The sequence below is a fragment of the Typopeltis vanoorti genome, chromosome 12 (assembly GCF_054136105.1).
Source record: "Typopeltis vanoorti isolate ZY-2024b chromosome 12, IOZ_Tvanoo_1.0, whole genome shotgun sequence".
NCBI classification, from domain to species: Eukaryota; Metazoa; Arthropoda; class Arachnida; order Uropygi; family Thelyphonidae; genus Typopeltis; species Typopeltis vanoorti.
The window spans coordinates 116056652-116075627 of NC_143560.1; the positions used below are offsets into that span (position 1 = coordinate 116056652).

The following is an 18976-nucleotide window of genomic DNA, read 5'->3' on the forward strand; positions in this document are numbered from 1 at the left end:
AATGTACCTGCCAGTAAAGGCTGGCTTCTGATAAACTGAAAATTCAACATGACCTGTGGGACTGCGAATTATAAAAGAATCCAAAAAGGGTAGTTGGTTATTGGATTCATGCTCAGTAGCAAACTTGATACGGAGTACAAGGAGTTAATATTTTCTAGGAACTGAAGTAATTCTGACTCAGTGTGGGTACAGAAGTTTTTGGAAGTAATCACTATTAACTGTAAATAAGTTTTTGTTTTTTTTTAATTAGGAATTATTTTAAATTCTTTTTTATCTATGCAACTTTCTACAATTGTTCCTTTGAACTCTAATAGTGTAATCATATACTTCAGCTGTGACTGAGACCTAGCTAATATATGCATAATTTTTATTATTATTATTATTATCATCATCTGACCTCCATGGAGTCAGAGACTCATTGTGGGAGGAACATACTGTTGCATACAATGCTCATCCAACTGTGCCTCAAAATGATTCAATGTGTCTACATTCACAACACACTCAGGCAACCCCTGACTAACTTATATGTCTCAATTATAACCTGCCCATCCCCCCCACCTTCCTTCCCATTCATGAGGCTTTGCAAATTACATTCTCTCAATCTATCCTCATACTCCACATTCCAAAGACTACTGACCTTTATGAATCTTCTCTGGATGCTTTCCAACATATCCTGATCACCATGAAAACCCAGTGGCCAAATCTGTGCACATCCATATCAGGCCTGATCAAGGCCTAATACAATGGCATCACACCTGTACAATTTCATTCTTCCCTCGAACACATGCCATACATCCACAAACTGTACTCCCTTTTCTTCATGCAGCTCCACTAGCATACCATTCATGATTTTGGCTCCAGTGCAAATCATCACTGTCATACCTTGGCAACACACTGACAATCTTTCCCACTACACTGTTATCTTTCACTCTTCTCAATAACCTCCTGATATTCGCCCTCATATACTCCTTATGTCCACTTAGATCATTTATCTCCATAATCACCATTAACTCTCTTGCTTGGTTTTTCTTCCTCATGTCCAATGCCCGAGTTATCCTACTCATTCTCCCTCCTGAATAGCAGACCTTATGGACTCTATCATTAACTAATCCTCTAACCATGAAATCTCCATATAGTGCTATCATGGAATCACTCATTGTCTCTTTTTACTCTTTTTTTCTTTCATTCTATTCTATTGCACACTTTCGTTAGTTTCAAATAAAAGCCTAACATCATGTCCAATGCCCAAGTTATCCTACTCATTCTCCCTCCTGAATAGCAGACCTTAAGGAATCTATCATTAACTAATCCTCTAACCATGAAATCTCCATATAGTGCTATCATGGAATCACTCATCGTCTCTTTTTACTCTTTTTTCTTTCATTCTATTCTATTGCATGCTTTCGTTAGTTTCAAATAAAAATCTAACATCACTCTGCATATTCCTCATTTCATTTTTCATTTCAATAACTGTTGCGTCAAATCTCGCATTCCGATAATTTCACTCTCTTTCACTTCCACAGTCTCACTACCTCTCGTTCCGCTGCACCTTACTTCCGTTTCCTCATTCATACTTTCTTTCACTCCCTTATCACTAACTTTCATTTCTACATACTTGCATTCTTTCACTCCCCCAGTTTCACTAGCTTTTGTTTCCATTTCTTTCATTTACGCATCTTCTATCTTTTCGATCTGTTTCACATTCATTGCCTCGTGGTCTTATAATATATTGCACTTCCTACAAATTTATACTTTCTCACTCTCTCTCTCCACATACACATCTCTCACACTCTGCCATGCATACATATTACACTCACGGCATCAAATCATTTTTGAAAAGTCTATGTCATTAATGCAACTTGATTTTCACGCCGCTCAGCTAGTCACACCAGTTGACCTTGTAAATACCATCATGCATATCAAGGATTTAGGCCTAGAATGTCCTGGTTTTCCTAATGGCTTGTACTTTAAGGCTTGTTTTGGTAATCTTTCTATTTTCATTCTTTGAATGTTCCATCCATTTATGTTAATATTTTTTAATTTTTTCTATTACTGATTCTTGGTTTAATTCTTTCATAATTTCTTTGTTTCTTTGGTGATCAAATAGAGTATACTTTGCCATTTTTCTCATAAACTTCATTTCTGCTGTTATTAATCTTTGTCTTTTTTGTTTTATTGTCCAGATTTCACTTCCATACATTAAGATGGGTAGGGCTAATGTATTGTATACTTTTAGTCTGGTTTGTTTTTGAACTAGGTTTGGTTTAAATATAGAGTTAATTACATCTGTTATTTTTAAATATTTTGCAATTTTTACGTTTATATCTTTTTCATTTTCATATGTGATCATACATCCTAGGTAGTTAAATGAATTCACCTGTTCTAAGATCTTGTTATCTATTACTAGTTTAGTTCTTGCTGGATCTTGTCCTTTAAAAGCCATAGTTTTTTGATTTTTCTGTAGATATTATCATACCATAATCTTTGGCTATAGTATTTAGATCTAAATTAGCTTTCTGTAAGTTATCTTCAGAATTTGTAATTATTATTTGGTCGTCGGCAAAAAGGAGTGTTCAAGTTCACAGTAGGAGAAAGTTTAATTGCCTTGATGGAAATTTTTATTCCATTTTATTATTATTTCATTTAGGTAAATATTAAAAAGAGTTGCTGTCGGACTCCTTGGTTTATCTCTCTCGTATATGATAGCTCATGATTTAATCTTATTTGTATTTGATCATTTTCATATATACTTATGATAACTTTTAGGATATTATTTGGTATTTGTTTTTCATTTAATATGTTAAATGAAATACTTCTTTTAACTTTGTCAAATGCTTTTTCAAAGTCTATAAATGCAATATGTGTTTCTAAATTGTATTCTCTTCTTTTCTCTATTATTAATTTTAGGCAAAAGCCTGGGTATATACATGATCATCCTTTTCTAAACCCATTCTGTACTTCTAAAATAAAGTTTTCAGAATATTTCATTAGTTTGCTAATTAAAATTCTGCTATATATTTTGTAACAGGAATTTAGCTTATACCTCTATAGTTTTTAGGGTCATCTATATTACCTTTTTTAAAGATAGGAATCACAATTGCTTTTTTCCATTCTATTGGTGGGTTACCAGTTGTATAAATTTTATTTGAAAATAATAGGAGTCTTTCTTTGAATCTTGTCCCTGCATATTTATACAGTTCTGAACCTAGCTTATCTTCTCCAGGTGATTTTCCATTTCTTGTTTCTTTCAGGCTGATTTCTAATTCTTCTTTAGTTATTTCCTTTTCATTTTCATTAAGTGTTTGTCAGTTGTCTTTTTTAAAATATTTATCTGTCCACAATTCTGTGGAGAAATTTAGAAATCCTTCTAATTTCAATTCGGTGTTTAATTTTATGTTTTCTTTAGTATCTGCATTTAGGTGTTTCAAAACCTTATTTTATATAAATCATGTTCTAAATTAGAAACGAATTTGTTCCATGATTCTCTATGTCTTTTTCTGACTTCTCTTTTAGCTATGGCTCTTATTCTTGTATATTCTATTTCATCTTCTAATCTTTTACTGCTTAACCATTTATGATAGGCTTCTTTTTTCATTTTGATTATTTCTTCAGTTGTATCATCCCATATTATCAGTTTTTTCCTTTTTATTGAATTTTTTGGTCTTTCCTAAGCTTTTTCATTTGCTGGTGCATTTAGTATCGTTTTTATATTAAGCCATTCTATTTCTATTTCTTCATTTTTCTCGTGGAAAGGCTTAGACGTTGGTTATGCATTTTTTACTAAATGATTTAAGGAAATTACGTCAACTAGGATATACATTAAAATAAATTTTAATATACTTCAATATTTCAGCAACGTCATGTTGCCATTTTCAAGAAACTGAAGAACAAGATACGTGCACGCAGGCACAACAAACAGTAAGTGAGGAAGAAGCAGGAAGCTATTATTTCTCCTAAAGTCCTAATGGTGCCTCCTAGCAGGCAATGTTGGTATTCTTGAGCGATTGGGCTGAAGGTCTTCTGATTCTAGTAGTAAGACTTATACGTTGGTTAGACATAACTGGTAATTAGTTTACGGAATTAACAACGCATATAAAGTATATTAATTAAAGGTAACTTTAATGAATAACTTCTATATTTCGGCAATGTCACATTGCCATCTTCGGGAACATAAAGATATGGTATGTGCACTCAGGAACTAACACAAAGCAAATGAGGAAGAAAGCAAGAAACTAATATTGTTCCTAAAGTCCTAATGGTGCCCTCTTGCGGGCTGCCAAGACTACCAAATTAGCCCGCAAGAGGGCACCATTAGGACTTTAGGAACAATATTAGTTTCTTGCTTTCTTCCTCATTTGCTTTGTGTTGAGCAGCTCTCAGACGTGAACTATAGACTAAAATACAGAAAGATTATTGAAAAAAAAAAATGAAAGCGTTTGAGAACAGGAATCAAACCTTGGAGATTCAGTGGCAAACTCTGAAGAAAACACTGATTGATTCTGCCAGAGAGGCATGTGGTGAGGTTGTCTGCAAGGATAAAAAAATCAGAACTCCCTGGTGGACACAGGAAGTTAAAGAGGCAGTGAATGAAAAGAAGAAAGCATATCAAAAGTTCCTGTCAAATAGGTCAGCTTGTGCTCTTAGAGAATAGAGAGACAAATGCAAGAATGCTAAACACTGTGTAAAACTAGCTAAACAAAAGTCAAAAGGACTTTGGGTGAATATAGAAAATAAATATTAAGAAAGCGGCAAAATATTCTGGAGGTTATTGAAGAAGCTTGGGAATGGAGGAAAGAGTGCTGTAAAAGGAGTTAGAGATGATAAAGGTGACATGAAAACAGGAGAAAAAGATATTCTTGTAGCATGGAGTAATTACTTTGAAAAACTGCTAAATGAAACAAGCAGTGATGACAGCACAGTGGTAAAAAACACTGACCAGGCATGCAGTCAGGAATACGTATCCATACTTGAAGTAGAAAAAGCCATCAAAGGCTTGAAATGTGGAAAGGCAGTAGATGATATTCGACCAGAAATGCTTAAGTATGGTGGTACATAAGTCTTACAGTGGCTGCACTGCATAGTTCAGAAAGCCTGGACAGAGGGACGAATTCCCGATGATTGGAGTAGAGCTCTCATAGTACCCATATATAAAAAGGGAAATAAAACTGAATGTGAGAATTACAGAGGTATTTCCCTACTGAGTGTTCCTGGCAACATCTATGTAAGTATACTTGAGAAACGGTTGAGAAGAATTGTGGAAGAAAAGCTTGGTGAAGAAAAGGCTGGATTCAGGCCAAATAGAGGCTGTCAGGATCAGATCTTCACTTTACAACAAATAGTCGAGAAAGCATGGAAATATAACAAAGATCTGTATTTAAGTTTTGTCGATTTAGAAAAGGCATATGACAAGGTGCTAAGAGATAAGCTATTCAATACGCTGCAGTTACATGGTGTCAATGGCGCATTATATCAAGCAATACTTAGTCTTTATTTGAGTTGTAAGTCAGCAGTTAGAATTGAAGGAAGTACAGGACGATGGTTTAATGTTAAATCTGGTGTGAGATAAGGTTGTACATTATCCCCTCTGTTATTCATTATCTATATAGATCACATTATGAAGGAAAGTGGCATTAAACATGATATTAAAATTGTAGATGTTAATGTTAGTTCTTTGCTTAATGCAGACAATGTTATACTTCTAAATAAATCTGCTACAAGTCTGCAAGATTCCCTGACCAAATTGAATAACCGTTGTAATAGATATGGTATGAAGGTAAGCAATAAAAAGACAAAGACAATGAAAATAGGCAGAATCATTGAAAATGTCAACTGTTGTGAACGGAGAACCTGTAGAACAAGTAAAACATTTCAGCTACTTAGGCACAATTTTTAGTGAAGATGGTAAATTAAATATAGAAATAGACAACAGAATCAGCAAAGCTGGTATGGTGGGAAGCCAACTGAATAAATTCATATGGAATAAGAAAGAAATTAGTCAGAACCCTAAATTAGCTGTATACAAGACAGTGTTCAAACCAGTTTTAACTTATGGATCTGAGAGCTGGGTCAGAAGTAAAACAATTGACCAAAGACTAGAGACCGCAGATATGAAAGTCCTGAGAAAGATTAGAGGCATGAACAGATGGCATCAATGGCAATATCATATTAAAAACTAGGATATTAGGAAAGAACTTGACATTGTCAGCATCCAGGAATGCGTTAGCAGAGCTAATCTCAGGTGGTATGGTCACTTAAATAGAATGGGAGAGAAAAGATTAGCAAAACAAGTGTTCTCTGCCAGGTTGGCAGGAAAATGACCCAGAATAAGACCAAGATATAGGTGGATTGATACTGTACAAAGTGCCTTAGAAGATAGAAATATAAGATCTGATAATGTTGGAGTCTTGACAAGTAACAGACTGATTTGGAGGAAAATTGTAGATAGGAAGTTAGTAATAATGTAATTTTTTCATGTAGTACTATCATATCCTGTACACCCCTTGAGGGTACATGGCAGGAATTCGATGATGATGAGGATGATCTATTTTGTAGCTGATTATAAAATTCAATATTATCCTGTTCTCTTCCTTCTTCTGGGGCATATAAAGCAATTATTGTTAAATAACTCAAATCTAGTTGCTCGCTTAGTCACACCAGTTGACCTTGTAAGTACTGCCATTATTATATTTAAAGAAGGTAATTTCAAACTAAGAAATCATGCAGATGCACTTTGTTATTACCAATTATCACTCAAAATAACACTTATCTTTGGGAGTTCTTTCCAACACTAAACAACTTATGGCTGTCTATGGCTAATTATTGTAATTCATGTTCTGAATGTAGTTAACTATGTCCATGGATCATTGGATGAAATATACTGAAGTTTTTCAATAAAATTCTATAAAATATTTGTTACATGTGTAAGCCATGAAAGTTATTTAAATGTCTAGTACACACTTCATTAAAACTATTTAAATAATTAGAAATGAAGCTGTGACTTACAATGTTTAAGTCGCCATGAAGTTTATCCATCAGAACCACTAAAAACTCATGAGAATCCTGTTGATCATAATCTGCACACATCTCTAAATATTTGCTAACTGTGGTCTATTAAAAAAAAAAAAAAAAAAAAAAAAAAAACATGTACTGCATATTATTAAAAATTAAAAAATATATGCATATTAAAAATAAACTGCATATATTTGAATAACAGTCTACTGGTAGATTTGGCTAAATTCAGCTTGTGATCACAGTAATCTTCAAGCACATTGTGTAATTTCAGAAAACATATGCATGTTATAAAGATTACATGTAACTGAGAGATTTATTATGCTTTATTCTTGCAAACTTCAATACAAGAGAATACCTTGGACCACATTATATATACCACTATCCTGGATAGAATTTGGGTAGAGTTCCTCCATGAAAACAACAGTAAGTTCCTGTAGTAAAGCTGGGAATGGGAGCCTTACCTTAATCAACACTATTTCTTCATATCTATAGGAATCTTCCAGTACTATTCAGTATATTCAAATGCATCTATCATAAATTGTTAATCAACACTACAGAGACAAATCATGATATGCATTTCAATCATAATAGCACCTGTGCATCAAAGCAAAAGAAAATCCAACTGAAGAGGAATGCACTAAAAAATAACTAAAATGGAATGGGATATTTAGCAAATTTACTGTAAAGAAATGGGAAAGAAGTACTTCTCTTAAATTAGGCTGATGAATCTGAGCATTACAACTATATTTTCAATTTAAAAAAAAAAAGAACTTAAATACAGTATTTTAATCATTCTTTTTGTAATGAATCTGGTATTTCAACCAGTTGCCTGAAGTGGACTATTAAAATCACAAACATAGCAAATCCGATAAATTTAAAATTTGTCAGGTTTGCCAAACCACTATATTGTAGGGACAGAAAATGAAAAATCACAGTCAAATTCTTGCAAGCTTGTTAAATATATTACAGTATAAGTGAAATGAAAACAATAATAAATTATTATAAGGGTCATGGGCATGATTCATTGAAGGTTATGTGTAATTATTTGAAAGTAAGTCAGATGCAATGGAAACCATGACTCCTTTGTCTCACATGTTACAACAAAAAAAAAAAAAAAAGTGTACCAAAATTGCATATTTTAATATGAAATTCACACTTCCTTGATGCACATTATACCTGATATCATATCAGGCAAAATCTTTACTTCAAATTTAAAATTTTGCCAACAACAATGGGATTGCTATCACATGGTTTGGTTCAATTACCACTAAATAAATGAGTTAGCTGAATGAATAACAGCAGTTTTGTTTACACTATCTTTCTTATTATTGTTCAAGAAGGCTATCTTTGTTTTATATGATTTTGTGAGAAGTATAATAATGAAACATCAAAGTAGCATATTAAATTTTTTTCATAGTGGCGTTGACCCATGTAAGAGGATTAAATTGCATGGCGAGACCAATGTTTCTGTTAAAACAGGTGAATTTTTAAACAAGTTTGACTTATTTCTGTAGTAACACAGGTGTCCTATGAGAAAACTCAAATAATAATTTATTATTATTTGAGTTTTCAGATGTTTAATGGAAGTATTTCATGAACAAATATCCACAGCTTGAAATAAATGACAGTAACAGCGTTGAATGTAACGTATACAACAATAAGAACAATGGGTGTTAATTCAAAAAGCAATATTCATCTCTCTCCAGAATGGTGGTCAGAAGAAGTGGCAGCATGTGGTTCTACTACAGAGATTCAGCAAACATTAATACATAAGAAGTTACATGAACATCACATTTCTTTTGCCCATTTTAAAGCAAAATCATAGAAGAAAGTAAGCTAGATAAATTGACAATAGTAATTGATAAATGTAATGAAAAACACTTAAATTCAACAATCAGTGTTTTCAATACAGCATATAATGTGATAAAGGGTAACTATTCCACGTCAGACATAAGAGATGAACTAATGCTACAAAAGAAAAATAGGTTAAATCTTGGCATTTGTTTGCATTCACAACAAATACATTTCCCAAGAGTTGAATCATTTTCTTCTAAATAATTTCTCAGCAGTACAAATTTTTATTATTATTGACAAAGCAAGCACAATTTCATATAAAAGTGTCTTAGTGGTATTCTTAAGATGTAGCATTAATAACTAACGATTTAACAAATGCAAAATGTGACATGTCTTAATGACTTAATAGGTGAAACTGCTCTTAGTGAGTATGAATTCACTGAAAACTATTTGAAGCAAAATTTAATAGCTCTTTGCTCAGATGGTGCAAGCATCATGTAAGGACAGAAATCAAGAGTTTAATCCAGGCTTCTTCACTTTTTACCAGAATTAATTGTTTCCACTGTCTACATCAGAGTTCACTTAGCATTGTATGATGCAATTAGATCAGTGACTCTAGTTAACGATTTTGAGTTATTCATTGATAAAATCTACTGCTTCTTCTATACATCAAATAAAAATCAAATAGAATTCAGTAGAATTGCACAGAACTTAGAAGTAGAAATTCTTAAAACTGGATAAGTGTTTTTTTTGACCCCATTGCATAGTATGCAGTGCAAGAACTGCAGAAGTGGTATGAAAAGCACACCCAACTTTGTACACTAATTTTTCTAAGAACAACCCTAGTAGCTTGAAGAAAATGTTGGAAAGCATGAACTTCATTGAGGACCTTGTCCTGATGACTAATATCCTTTAAGCATTACTAAACCTGGAGATAATACTTGTAAGAGCAGATCACCTGATTAGATGCATAAGAGCATTGCAGCAGATAACAGATAGGGAAAATATAAGAAACACGAGCACAGTGTTGTAAAATCAGAATCAATCGACAACAATCAACAACAACCATGGGTTCAACATCCGTAGGTGTCTGATGCCATCTTGATATGATTCTACCATTGCAATCTATTTTGTGCAAGATGACTCAGTTTGTGTACAGTTTCCACACCATTTGACAATGTCATTGCCCCCATTCTTTGTTTGGTCTATCTCTTTTGTTCTTTCCTTCAATCACCCTAAACAGCAATGTTTTTAATTTCCTCTCGTCATTCATTCTACATATATGACCAAATAGACAGTTTTCTTTTGATTAGTTTCTGGATCAGGTTTTCTTTTGGTTGTATTCATCTATAGATTTCTGAATCTATCTTATCCTCCTTTCAGATTTTCTCAGGAGTACCCAAGTCTCACATCCATAGGGCATGCTTCTGAAGATACAGGTTTCCACAATATGCAGTTTAGTGTGTATCTTTATAGCTAGGTTTTCCATATATTGTCCATGGTTTTTAAAATAGCTGTTGCTCTGGCTATTCTAATTTTTACCTTTTTTTTAAGGTCCAAGGCATGAGTCATGTGGCATCCAAGATATGTGAAGTGTTCCACATTTTTCAGTTGATATCCTTCTATGGTGACTTTGTTCAGTAACTCTTGTTGTCCAAATATCACTGTTTTGGTTTTTTCAAAATTGACATTTAGTCCATATCTTTTTCCTTCTGCGTATAATGTTTGCAGTATCCATTCCAGCCTAGCTGCATCTTCTTCAATCACGACAATGTCATCTGCAAAGCAGAGGTAGTTTATTCTCATGCCATTCATTGAAATGCCTCCACCTTCTTCTTTAATCTTATCTAGTGTACTTCCCAGATGTGTGATGAAAAGGATTGGTGATATTGGGTCCCCTTGTCTTGTGCCTTGACTAGTGGCAAGGCAATCTCCAGTCACACCTGCTATCCTGACTGTTGCTTGTGCTTAGCTGTTTATATCTTTCAACAGGTGGATCAATTTATTGTCCACACCACAGGATTCCAAGACAGCCCATGTTATATTTTGGTCAATATCATCAAATGCTTTTTGGAAGTCCACGAAACAGCAGTATATCTTTTTGTTCTTTCTTCGAGCTTTCTCTGCTATCAGTCTTAGTGCGAGTATTTGTTGCACTGCACTGTACTTCAATCTTTTCAAAATCTGCCTTGATATCATCAGGAAGATGTGCTTCCATAAAAGTGCCTCCAAAAATCAGAAACTCACAAAATAATCACATTTGTTTCTAATAAGTAACACATAAGAATACCAAGAGAACAATTAATCCATAGTGTCACTGACAACATGAAGAGTAGGCTACTAAATAATGAACATGATTCATACTCTGAATCATGTTCATTATTTGAACATGAAACCTACTGGAACCTACAACTTGGCCAATAAGAATTCTCTTTTCCTGGCAGGATGGAAAAGAAAATGTGCATGAACTATGTAAAATGTTGAAATACAATATATCCTTGAATGAGTTTCAAGATTTTGTTGATGAATGAGATCTTCCTAAAGTTGAAGTTCCCCAAACCATCAAAGAAGCAAGACCATGAAGGCAGTGGCTCTGAGTTTGGCAGAAGCAGAATAAGCATTCGGTTTAATGAACAACATAGCTATAGATAAAAGAGGTTCTCTCTCATTGAAAATATCTCTCATCTCATGACTGTAAAGCTGATAGGTAAGCACCTTGAGAATGGAATGCAAAACCACCAAGGAACACTACTGAGATGCTGACAGCTGAGCCAAGAAGGAAGGGAACCCAGTCAAACCATCAACTAGCCTTGTGGTCTCTTCTTTAAATGTTTGCCAGCAGTTGGTGAGTTTTGTCAATAATGTAAAACAAAAAATCTGCATGCACTATGACAACAACAGTTGCATGAATGTTGCAACTGTTGTTGTCATAGTCATCACATGTAGTAATGGCGATCATGAATCATACAATAAATGAAAATTTTTGGTTAACATATACACATTTTGGAAAAAAAAGAAGAAAAAAATATAGAACTGCTTGTTAATTACTTTGAAAATATAATATTTTCATATTACAGGCAATGACAACACTGCCTATAATATGAAAGATCGCCACAGCAAGAAATTCAATATACTCCTAAAGAGGATAAAGGAAAAAGATTGTTTGCAGAGCATACAAATGTCACTAACTTACAAATTAGATAGAAGAAGACCTGCAAGTTTATAGATGGAAGAAGCATGGATAATTTTTCCCAATAAACCCTTGACATAAGGAACAGAAACTAGGAGAATAAAAATGGAGGGTTACAACTCTTATAGGAGGTTGCCCATCCCACAGTAGTGAACAAAGTTATAGGAACACAAATTTGTCTGATTATGTTGTTATTATTCAGGACCTCCACAGAGTCATAAGACTCATCATGGAAGCTCCATCTTAAACAACACAGTCTACCATTATATTTCTAACACTCATTAACTGTTCATGTCCTTACTGCCCTATCAAGAAAAGCATTCCACAGTCCAACCACCCTGATGCAAATAAGTGTCACTCCTCACCCTCTTACTCACCATCCTCCATCATTCCATTCATAACTGTTAGGGATAACCCCTTCTTCCTCCCTCTTGTTCTACTATATAAAAGAACTCCCCATCGTCAATCCTGTAACTACTTCTCAACAGTTTAAATGTCTCAATCATATCACCTCTCATTCTACTATCTACCAAATTCTGCAAACGGTATCAGTGGCAGCTTGTACATAAGCACTGAGACACTGCAGCACCCCCAAGAAAAAACAAATTAAATTTTGTTTGTGTCTATAAATAATAACAATACTTACAACATTATATAAATGCAAAACAACATGTTAAAGGTTACCGCTTATGTTTCGATATTGATCGAATAGTTAATAATCGAAACTGTTCGATTAACCCCACACTGCGATCTAATGTGATAATTCCGACATTGCGATCCAATGCAGTGGTAGAATTATCACATTCAGTCAGTTTTGGCTGGACTCGCTGATATTTGTTTGCACTTGTCATTGCACATAACAAGTGAATCCGACACTGCTCAACAAGCAGTGTCGCTACAGATAAATTGTATGCGTGCGCGCGTGGTTTCTGTGAAATACGAAACTTTTATTATCGGTGTGTGTTCATGGTGAGGGTGAAATATTTTTAGTAAATCTTATTTTATTACGTTAAAATAACATATAATTATTTATTTATTATAGATACAAGGCTGAATTATGATGAGTGTCACTGGTGAAAATATGAAAAGAATTTTCTCAATTATTGTTACATGAAACAAATGTACTACAGTCTAACACAGTGTCGGAATGTCAAAACCGACACTGCTCGTTGAGCAGTCTCACTACAGATAAATTGTATGCTTGTGCATGTTATTTCTGTGAACTTTTATTATTGGTGTGTGTGTGTTCGTGGTGAGGGTGAAATATTTTTAATAAAGCAATTTTTAATATGTAAATTTACTTATTAATAAATTGGTTACTGATTAGGAAAAAATTAATTATTTTTGTTATTTTGTATATGCAGCACCCCTACTTAAAATTTTCACCAGCCGCCACTGATCGGTATGCTTTCAGTCTATCCCTCATAACTAACACTGTACAATCCTGATATCATTTTTGTTATTTGCCTTTGCACCCTCTCCAAGTGGGTGCAAAGGCAAATAACCAAATCTGAACACAATTCAGTGACCAAATCTGAACACAATAATCCATATGTGGTCTGATCAGGACTTTATACAATGGAACCAATAATCTTCTATCTCTGCTGCACAATCTCAGCCTTTCTGAGCATTGCAGCAATCCTCTCATTACCTTTACCAAAACTTCAAATTTCTATCAATCACCACCCCAAGGTCCCTTGCTTCTTCCCACTGATGGATACCAAACTTCAAAACCTTAACATTTAGTTGTATTAAACTGATACTCCCCATTCACTAGCCCATCTGTCCATATTATTCAAATCCTTTTCACATCAGCACTAATACCTCTTCCCAGCTTTACATCATCTGCAAACAACTGAATGTCTCCCTGCAATCTAAACAACAACAATTAAACAACACTAAGCCCTGAGGGACCTCACTTGTAACTTTTTGCTCCATTGATACCACTCTCCCATACACAACTCTGATATCTACAGACAGCCAATCCCCAATCCAATTCGCTAACCTGACATCTAAACTCACATGCTAAAACTTAAATATCAGCTTATCATGTGGCACTGTCAAATGCTTTTGTAAATTCCAAAAAAATTCAGTATATGCCTTTCCCTCATCAACCACTCTTGTTACTTTATTATAAAAGGCAATGAGATTAATAAAACAAGACTGCCCCTTAACAAATCCATGCTGACCTTCACAGATAACATTATCCTCACTACCCAATGCTGCATACAATCTCCCACTAATTTCTACAAAATCTTAACGACTACAGAAGAAATACAAACTGATTATCTATAGTTTGAAACTTCCATTCTACCACCATCCTTATGCAATGGCACTATCTTATCCACCTTCCACTCCTTGGGTATGTTTCCCATAGCCAGACTCTCATTAAAAGCTAAGTCAATAGATCTGTCAATTCCTTAGTACATTCTATTAAAACATGTGGCAAAATCCCATCCAGTCCCATTTTCTTTCTGATATTCAAAATGCTTAGTATTTGTAACACACTCTCCTCTTGCACCTCCAAACCTTGAACCCTCCCCATCAATCTAGAAATAAAACCTTTTTCTAGGATGAAATAGCCCAATAAAGTGATCATTAAATAACCCCACAATGTCTTCTGCATTAGTCACTATTCCCATTTTCATCTATCAATGTTATTCGTCCACAATCATTTCTAATCTTACTGGGTATATAATGAAAGAATTCCTTTGGATTTACCTTGGATCTTAGGGTTAATCTCTTTTCAAATTCAAGTTCTGTCTTTGTTATGATCCTAGACACTTTCCTGGCATGAATCTTATATTCCTCATGCAACTGGTCTTCACCCCTCTCCTTATACTTTATTTGTATCTTTGTTTTCATCTGCAGTTCCCATTTAATATCATTAGTCATCCAACACGGTTGTTCTCTTTTTTCACTCAAGGTATATGCAACTTGCCTGTGTGTTGAGACTTGTGATTATAAGAGCTCAGGAGACGGCTTGCAGGTGTAGCAGGGAATGAGGAGTTAGTTGGAAAAGAGATCAATGCAGCTTGGGGGATATTCAGGAACTATCTAGTAGAAGCAATGTCTAAATGTATTCCAAGGGTCAGAAGGTTAAACAAAGTAGGTGTGAAATGGATGAATGAAGAGATTAAGCATGCAATACAGAGAAAAAAGGCATTATGGAGGCAGCATAAGAGAAGTGGTAATAACATGACGATTACAAAGAACAGGCAAAGAAGATGACTTGGTAGGTAAGAGGAGCAAAAGTGAAGTATGAGCAATAGTTAGCTAATGAAGCCAAAAAGAATCCTAGGGAGATCTTTCGATATGTAGCCACCAAAAAAAAAAAAAAAAAAAAAAAAAAAAAAAAAAAAAAAATTAAGGAAAGATGACACTGATTGGAGATAATGATATAAGAACAACTACTCCAGAAGATATACTTAATGAGTAATTCATAAAGGTATTATTTCTGGGAAAATTTCCATGTTACTCCTCTAAGTAACTATTATTTTTATGACTACATTGATGATGGATTCGCTATTTGGCCACAAGGCCCAGATACACTCCTCTCCTTCTTAACACACTTAAATAACCAACACCCTAGAATCAAGTTCACCCTGGAAAAAGAGAAAAACAATAGCCTCCCCTTCCTAGACACACTAGTCACCTGCCAACATGATGGAACCTTGGTTTTCTCAGTTTATAGAAAACCCACCCATACAGGCAGACACGTTCACCAACAATCCCCCCCCACCTCACAACAATATGGAGTTATTAAGACACTATTCAACAGGGCAAAACTAATCTGTTCAAATGACCAAGCCCTAACTACTGAACTAAATCACATCCTTAACACTTTCTCAGTCAATGGCTACCCCCTCAAAAAAAAACCCAAAAATATTAAAACCAGTTATCCACAACCCATCCCCCCCACTCATAAAAAAGATTACTCTAAATGCATCACCATTCCCTACATCTGAGGCACCTTGGAAAAAATCAACAAAATCCTAAAAAAACATGACTTGACCTCTTGTTACAGACCATATAGAAAATTGGCATCCCTTATCCACTCCACTAAAGACCAACCACTTCCCCTAGACCTACCTGGTGTATACCATGTCCCTTGCAGCTGTAAATTGTCCTACTTTGGCCAAACAGGCAGGACAGCAAATATCAAAATCTCAGAACACAAGGATTACATCCGATTTCACCAGTACAGCCACTCTGGGCTTGCAGACCATGCTCTGGATACTCGCCACAGAATAAGGTGGAAAAAAGCCACAGTAATATACCGCAGGAAGTTCAAATATGAAAGATTATTCATGGAATCAGCCTCAGCCCTTAGACTATTCATGGAACATGCCAAACCTCAACAAATTTGGACATAAGACTGCCCCAAATTTGGGAAACGTATATCAGAAGAACTTCAGCACAAAGGCCAAGAACACCTAGTATAGCCCGCCAGGGGGGTACCATCAGGACTTTAAGAAAATAGTAGCTTCCTCGCTTTGGTTTCTCATTTGCTATTTTGTAGTACTTATGTGCACGTGTCTTCATCTTAAGTTCCCATGAGGATTACAACGTGACATTGCCAAAATATCGGAAAGTATATATTAAAGTTGATTTAATTTATATTTCTAGTGTATGCTGTCAATTCCTTAAGTATTTAGTTATCATATTTTTATGACTATATAGCCATAAAACTAATAGTTAAAAAAGTTTTTCATTCTTGTGAATGTGACATCATGGAGAGATTGAGAGCAGTTGATGATGGAGAGGAGAGGCTGACTGTAAGTGAGCAAGAGGTGTATGGGGAAATTGAGCAAACTTGATGTTAATAAGGCTGTGGGACTTGTAATATATCACCACATATTCTGAAGAATGTACCAGAGAGTTGACATCTGCCTTGACATACTTTTTTTTAATGAGTCTTGCACTGAGTCGAGTTCCAAAGGAGTGGAAAGAGGGCAAGATTGTGCCACTTCATAAGGGAGGTGATAGAACTCATGCATCAAATTATAGGCCTATCTGTGTGTCAGGTGTTGTTGTGGTTAAGTTGTTGGAGAAGATGGCAAGAACTAGGATCTAGAAGTAGATTGACAACAATAGAATTATTTTTGATGGACAGCATGGATTTGTTAAAGGGAGGTCATGTTTTGGTAATCTACTTAATTATTACAATAAGATGATGGCTTCCTTGGACAGAGGAGAGAGATACACAGTAGTATACTTATATTTCGCAAAGGCTTTTGATAGATTACTGCATGATAAGTTGATAGTCAAACTAGAGTGGACAGGATTGGATATTAGATTAGTGCAATGGATCGGAGACTGGCTATCTGACAGGTATCAGCAAGTTGTGTATGGGGGGAGCAATATCCAGGAAAAGGAAAGTTACTAGTGGCATGCCTCAGGGATCTGTTTTAGGGCCATTGCTGTTTAAATGGTATGTCAATGATAATGGCAAAGATTTGGATGGGGATGTTCAGTTGTTTGCAGATGATGCAAAGTTAAAATGAACTATGAAGAGTAGAGAAGATGTTGGGCTTTACAAGAAGACTTGAATAAACTGAGTGGATGGGCATGGCAATGGGGATGCGAGTTCAATGTTGCAAAATGTAAGGATTTAAAATTTGGGAAACAAAGATGGGATGTAGAATTTATGCTTGGTGAGGATATATTGTTGGATGTGGAGGAAATAAGAGATCTTAGGGTGATAGTGGATAAGGATCTGAAATTTAGGGAACACATTGTCAAAATTGTGAGAACAACACAAAAAAATTATTGGAATGACACAGAGGACACTGACTTGTAATGTGGTAAGGAGATTCTTGTTCCATTGTATAAAGCTTTGATTAGGCAAACGTGGACTTCTGTGCACAGATTTGGTCACCTGGTTTTCAAAAGGAAGAAGAGATGTTGGAAAGGGTTCAGAGATGATTTACTAAGATAGTTTCTGATCTCTGGAATGCCGAATATGAGGAAAGGTTGAGAAGATGCAATTTACAGAGTCTAGTGGATAGGAGGAAAAGAGGTGATATGATAGAGACCTACAAGTTAGTAAGGGGCAGTTATAGGATCAATGTTAGAGAGGTTTAACAGCAAAAGGTGGGAGATCAGAAGAGAACCAGGGGACATCCCTGAAAGCTATATAAGGAGTGTGTGAGCAGGGAGAGTGAGAGGTTTTTTTGCATGCAGAGTTGAGAATGGTTGGAATGCCTTGCCTGAGAGTGTGGTATCTGCGGAGAATGGGGTCTTGGGATGATAATAATAATAAGATAAAAAAAAAAGAATTAATGCATTTTACACTTATGCTAATAATGAACAGGTTGAGAAAATGAATTAAATCTTTGTATGAAAATAAAGCATGATAAGCAATTTACTACAAGGAAGCTGCTACTAAAGATAAAAGCTTATGGCATAAAAAGTGTATCATACACTGCAAATATTAAATTGGTTAAACTAACATAAAAAAAACTATGTATCTTTATATATAACTAACAACATAATTAAAGGATGTAGCCAAAAACTCTGTCAGATGATTCACTAACTAAATGCCAGCCTGGTTGGCCAAGCAGTTAGTGTAACTGCAAAACCAAAAAAAACCAACCAAAAGGCCGCGGGTTCAAATCCTGCCATAGGTATGGATGTTTGTGATTGTCTATGAAAATACTAGTGGTGGTGGTGGTAGTAGTGGGCAGTAGATGGTGTCGGTGTAGATGATGGTGGTTGATGGATTGAGTGATGGAGATGGAGAGCTGTAGGTGCTCTCCCTCAATGAGTCTTTGGACTCCATGGAGATGTCACGTAAGAATAATAATAAACAGATAGATGTAAGTTACAAAAATAAAAACATGCTGTTTGTTTACAAACAACAGAATTTGAAAGGAAAAAAAAAAAAAGAAAACTAAAGTGCTGTTTAATTCAACAGAGTAGAAATATCTAATGAATTAGTTTCAAAATATGCAGAACTAATACAGGACAAAGACAGCA

The 18976-nt window shown here is 34.9% G+C and overlaps 1 protein-coding gene across 1 annotated transcript in view; it reads right to left on the reverse strand.

Annotated features, from left to right (window-relative positions):
* Positions 1–18976, reverse strand: part of LOC150101159 (ubiquitin carboxyl-terminal hydrolase 8-like) — a 338380-nt gene that overhangs the window by 131037 nt on the left and 188367 nt on the right. Inside the window, exon 16 of the mRNA XM_090401220.1 lies at positions 7003–7107. Coding sequence (XP_090257346.1) covers positions 7003–7107 — 105 coding nt within the window. The remainder of the gene's footprint in view (positions 1–7002; positions 7108–18976) is intronic.